The sequence below is a fragment of the Neoarius graeffei genome, chromosome 1 (assembly GCF_027579695.1).
Source record: "Neoarius graeffei isolate fNeoGra1 chromosome 1, fNeoGra1.pri, whole genome shotgun sequence".
Taxonomy (NCBI): domain Eukaryota; kingdom Metazoa; phylum Chordata; class Actinopteri; order Siluriformes; family Ariidae; genus Neoarius; species Neoarius graeffei.
In genome coordinates, this window is record NC_083569.1 from 91,858,135 (window position 1) to 91,864,296 (window position 6,162).

Consider the following 6,162-nt stretch of genomic DNA (forward strand, 5'->3'; position numbering starts at 1 on the left):
CCAGAAATCCTTCCTGTAATATGCAAATTTGGCCGCCTCTGATTGGACAGCCAAATTTGCATATTACAGGAAGGATTTCTGGGATAGCATTGAGTCAAGCCTACCGTCACTGTGTAACCTGTCTCTCTGGTTAAAGTTGTAGACTAACGCAACAAGTAAATCAATTCACTCATGGTTCTCTTACTAGCTGGGTGTGAACTGCGAGTCATTAGAATGATCAATGGCAAGTTTAAAATGCTATTTCTCACTCAATCCGGCAATCTGACTTTCTCTGCAAGTTTAGGCATCTTAAAATGTTTTTATTAATGCTAAATAAAATATCCAGCACAAATTATATATGATAGACATAAATTAATAAGTTATAAATTTTATTTCAAACACGTTTTTAGTTAGCGGGACTGCAGCTTATCACCGCTCCCGCCCGCGCGTGCATATGTGCGCTTCCGGTCCCGCCCACGCCCGCAATGAGCTTTCAAAATTTGTCCCGCGCCGCACTGCTTTGCGGCGGGTCCCAATGAGTGCAGTGAGTGCAGGGCTCTACTGCAGATCCCAATAAGGCTCAAGCTAGCCTACAACCACGTTGATTGAACTACAAATGAAATAAACGAGTGAATTCACGAATGATCAAACTGATAGAATGGATGAAAGTTAATGGAGCACAACGAGTAATATTTACATTTATTTACAGAGTAATGTACAGAGACATCAATGAGAAGAAACGTTTATATGAAAAGAAATTCGGACAGCACTTTGGCACACGACTACACTTTCTCGACATCCGCTAGGGACTGACCGCCCTCCTCATGTCTTTCAAACACCACCTCCAATAATCCTTTATCAGCCCGGCTTCTTGGCCCTCCCAATGTCCCGTTTACCCCCAGAGATACCCGGCTTCCCTGGAAGTGACGATTTTGTCGATTTTAACCAATAACAACTAGCCAAAATTGGCTGTTCAGAACCGTCTCAGGACCGCCCCATCCTGTACATTAGTAGGAAGCTGTCGGTGCGTGAGGGGCGCTACAGCACTATTGAGAAGGAATGCCTGGCGATCAAGTGGGTGGTCCTCGCCCTCCGTTACTACCTGCTGGGGCGCCCTTTCACCCTCGGTTCGGACCATGCGCCCCTCCAGTGGCTCCACCGCATGAAAGATGCCAACGCGCGGATCACCTGTTGGTATCTGGCACTCCAACCCTTCAATTTCAAGGTGGTCCACAGGCCGGGGGCGCAGATGGTCGTGGCGGACTTCCTCTCCCGTCAAGGGGGGGGGGGGGGGGGGGGAGTCGGCTGCGGGCCGGACGGGCGCCCGGCCTGAGTCAGGCGGTGGGGGTATGTGGCAGCGGGGGCGTGGTCAAGCGCCGGTCTGTGACAGGAGGGCGGAGCCAGGGAAGGTGAGTGGCAGAATCACTACACCTGACGGTAATTAACCTGTGTTTTGTGTGTCTTCCCAGTAACTGCACCCTATTTAAGGAGGCAGAGGGAGAGCAGAGGAGAGCTCATCCCGGGACAAGAACACAGCATGTGTGTGTGTGTGTGTGTTTCTCTAACAGAATAAAACTAGGCTGTTATACTGAAAAGTCTGGCAATAAAAGCCTATTAGTACCTGAAGCTTTGTCCTGCCATCCTCTGTGCTCCACCCACACTTCAGAGAGCTCTAAAATTATGTTATGCAAGTTATTGTTTTAATGAGAATTCAACGTCGTAGATGCCGCAGTTTGGGGAGAGAATTTTAGGGGAAGTTCGGCTTCCCTTGTTGTCTCTGAGAAATCACCCCTGTTTGACATACATAGTTTTCTCAGCCACATTATCTGAATTAACCATAATATTGGGGAAATAATAAACTCCCTCGCTTCAGACAGTTAGCTGTTGTTAGGTCAGTTAGCTTGGTCAGGTATCTTACCCAACTTTATGGATGTGATGGGGCACACAAGCTAAATAAATATTACATATAGTTTGGGGATATTTGTTTCAGATGTACACAAGCATCTGGACGTCATCATAAAAACAGCAACATGAAGACCGGAGCAAAACAATTCTGTGTCAGTGTGATCGAGTCATCGTTTTTTTGTGAACGTTGAGAGGAGACTCCCAGATTAAAGACTTTTCTTTTGTGATGCATTTGCACTAAACTTTCAGTAAAGTAGCTGGAATTATAAAATTATCTTAAAAGGGACATGCATACACTTTTTGATTTTTATATTATTCCCTGAAATTATTTTGTAAAATTTGTGAGTTGTTTTTATTGGGAAAAAATGCCTTTGATCTTTTTCTCATGCTGTTTTAGCATGGTATGAAACCCCAATCATGATGACGGGCTGATTTTGCGGCTGTGCCTTTAAACTTATGTACAACCCCAATTCCAAAAAAGTTGGGACAAAGTACAAATTGTAAATAAAAATGGAATGCAATGATGTGGAAGTTTCAAAATTCCATATTTTATTCAGAATAGAACATACTGTAGATGACATATCAAATGTTTAAACTGAGAAAATGTATCAATTAAAGAGAAAAATTAGGTGATTTTAAAATTCATGACAACAACACATCTCAAAAAAGTTGGGATAAGGCCATGTTTACCACTGTGAGACATCCCCTTTTCTCTTTACAACAGTCTGTAAACGTCTGGGGACTGAGGAGACAAGTTGCTCAAGGTTAGGGATAGGAATGTTAACCCATTCTTGTCTAATGTAGGATTCTAGTTGCTCAACTGTCTTAGGTCTTTTTTGTCGTGTCTTCTGTTTTATGATGTGCCAAATGTTTTCTATGGGTGAAAGATCTGGACTGCAGGCTGGCCAGTTCAGTACCCGGACCCTTCTTCTCTGCAGCCATGATGCTGTAATTGATGCACTATGTGGTTTAGCATTGTCATGTTGGAAAATGCAAGGTCTTCCCTGAAAGAGACGTCGTCTTGATGGGAGCATATGTTGCTCTAGAACCTGGATATACATTTCAGCATTGATGGTGTCTTTCCAGATGTGTAAGCTGCCCATGCCACACGCACTAATGCAACCCCATACAATCAGAGATGCAGGCTTCTGAACTGAGTGCTGATAACAACTTGGGTCATCCTTCTCCTCTTTAGTCTGAATGACACGGCATCCCTGATTTCCATAAAGAACTTCAAATTTTGATTCGTCTGATCACAGTACAGTTTTCCACTTTGCCACAGTCCATTTTAAATGAGCCTTGGCCCAGAGAAGATGTCTGCGCTTCTGGATCATGTTTAGATACGGCTTCTTCTTTGAACTATAGAGTTTTAGCTGGCAACGGCGGCTGGCACGGTGAATTGTGTTCACAGATAATGTTCTCTGGAAATATTCCTGAGCCCATTTTGTGATTTCCAATACAGAAGCATGCCTGTATGTAATGCAGTGCCATCTAAGGGCCCAAAGATCACGGGCACCCAGTATGGTTTTCCAGCCTTGACCCTTACGCACAGAGATTCTTCCAGATTCTCTGAATCTTTTGATGATATTATGCGCTGTAGATGATATGTTCAAACTCTTTGCAATTTTACACTATTGAACTCCTTTCTGATATTGCTCCACTATTTGTCGGCGCAGAATTAGGGGGATTGGTGATCCTCTTCCCATCTTTACTTCTGGGAGCTGCTGCCACTCCAAGATGCTCTTTTTATACCCAGTCATGTTAATGACCTATTGCCAATTGACCTAATGAGTTGCAATTTGGTCCTCCAGCTATTCCTTTTTTGTACCCTTATCTTTTCCAGCCTCTTATTGCCCCTGTCCCAACTTTTTTGAGATGTGTTGCTGTCATGAAATTTCAAATGAGCCAATATTTGGCATGAAATTTCAAAATGTCTCACTTTTGACATTTGATATGTTGTCTATGTTCTATTGTGAATACAATATCAGTTTTTGAGATTTGTAAATTATTGCATTCCGTTTTTATTTACAATTTGTACTTTGTCCCAACTTTTTTGGAATCGGGGTTGTATGTAAATAGTTTTAATCTGATTGGCTAACATTTTTTAATTATCATCTACACACAGGTTCTGTTAGCCAATCAAAGGGATGTCAAACACGACAACAACAAGAGAGACTGACTGCAGGCTGGAGCTCTGTTGACAGCAGACATGTGACTTAGGGTTAAAGTGAGGAGGTCACATGTTTCCTGTTAAGAGTGGAGCTCCAGTCTGCAGTCAGACCCTCCTCAGACAGCGAGGCATTAAGGACCGTTCAACACTGATCTTGAGAACTCTCGCTTTCTGTCTTCTAAGATGCCTTCAAACTGCTCCTGGTTGAAGGCAACATTGATGTATCCTCAATGCTCCCCATCACCTATAAGTCTATACAGCAGCTCTCTCAAGGAGTGGAAAAAATAAAAAAGATGGCAGACCAAACTTAACAGAAAAGTGATTTTATATAAAAAGTTTTGGGGTTTTTTTTTCACTTAGATTTTTGAAAAGTAAATGAGTTTAATATGATTTGTGAGGCATCTGTTAGCCAACTAACTAATTTGGTTTAGTTACATGCTGTGCTGATGTCACATGTTACCATAAATTCTGTCCTAAAATGTCGTTCCAAACAAAAGTCCTGCCTTATGAGACACCTGTCTGTTACAGCCATGAGGCAACAAGGCAGCAACCTTCTGTTTCGAACGCAGATGATGGTTGACAGGAAAAGAAAGTTTGATCAGCTTCTAGTGATCCTTGTTGCCTCGCTGTCTTGTTAAACATCCTCCTGAGACAGCACTGTCCCCTTTTTTCAAAAGCACCTGATGCAAGTCTCGTGTGCTCAGTAAAAGTTCTTCATTAAAACTGTCAGTCTCTTCAGTTAATACACCGACATAATGGGTGTCTTTTCCTCCGTCCTTCACGTCTTTCCTTCAGCTCATGATGTTTTCCATCAAGGTTAATGAAAAGTGGTGAGGAAAGGACAGAGGATGGGCTATTGGGATGCAGCCCAGGGTTCAGTTAAAGAGAGTCACACACCAAGAGGAGCTGAAATCAGTTCTCTCAAAAACAACTTTTATTCTCCAATAAACTCCACTAAACTTAATGAATTCCACAAGCTTAGAGTTCACTAACACAGAGAGAGAGAGAGAGAGAGAGAGAGAGATTTTTCATACCTGATTGAGATTCCACAAAGCTGGAGAGAATCAGGAGAGTCACACAAATAACCCCTGAAAGAAAGGTTCTCATTATTGCTTCAGTCTGTTTCACAAGATAAATTACACTTTACACATTACACTTGTTTTAGCGCAATTTAACACATCACTTCTCTCAAAAAATCTAAATACTCCAAAGTACTCATTTTAAGATGAATATTTTCACAATAAGACACTAAAAGTAAACGCGCTTTGTGCCAAAGTTCATGCTTTCAGTTGGTGTACTTTTGTTTTTGTTCTTTTGAGAGACACCTTTTTTCTAAAGAAACATGAGAAGAGGTCAGGTGGTGTCTTTGAAGCAACTAGTTTAGGTTCAACTTGCACCAGGCCGAAGTTATGTGATATAAAATTATAGTACGAGGTTGTATGTATGATAAAGTGTGAGTGATCTAAAAATATAAGTCCTCTGCCGCCGAGGAGATTCTGTCTCACGGATATCCGGGAGCAACAGTCACTGACACAGACTCAGCTGCTCAGAGATGTTTCTCAGTTTATTGAAGGATAAACATGAGGATATATCCACATTCAGGAGTGTGGTGGAGTGATATGATTGGAAAATGTAATCTCAGGAAGCAGAGTTGTCAGAGTGTGATGGGGAGCTTCAGTGGGTGATGGAAAATTACTGAGCAGGATCGCTTTATGACAAACAGAGAGCAGATGTGCGAGCAAAGATAAGTTTCAAGGATTGAACTGAAACTCACCAAAACAAGCTACAAGCACAAATCTCTCTATTAATGTATTCATACTAAAATACTCACTCAGGTTTTAAAGGAAAAATCCACCCTGAATGATTTGCATGTTAATCTTTATAAGTATCAGCTGAGCTTCAGTGGAGTTCAAGATTTATTTTGGAATGAAATGCAAAGTTCATCTTTTCATCTGCACTCCCCAGCCACTTTATTAGGAACACCCATACTGTTTTACACACTTCTCGAATCAGCCAATCCCTCGACAGCAGCACAATACATAAAATCATGCAGATACAAATCAAGAGCTTCAGTTAATGTTCACTTCAAACATCAGAATGGGAAAAAT

The 6,162-nt window shown here is 41.9% G+C and overlaps 1 protein-coding gene across 1 annotated transcript in view; it reads right to left on the reverse strand.

Annotated features, from left to right (window-relative positions):
* Positions 1-5,161, reverse strand: part of LOC132885463 (butyrophilin subfamily 1 member A1-like) — a 223,389-nt gene extending 218,228 nt beyond the window's left edge. The window contains exon 1 of the mRNA XM_060920155.1: positions 5,089-5,161. Coding sequence (XP_060776138.1) covers positions 5,089-5,161 — 73 coding nt within the window. The remainder of the gene's footprint in view (positions 1-5,088) is intronic.
* Positions 5,162-6,162: the final 1,001 nt, after the last annotated feature.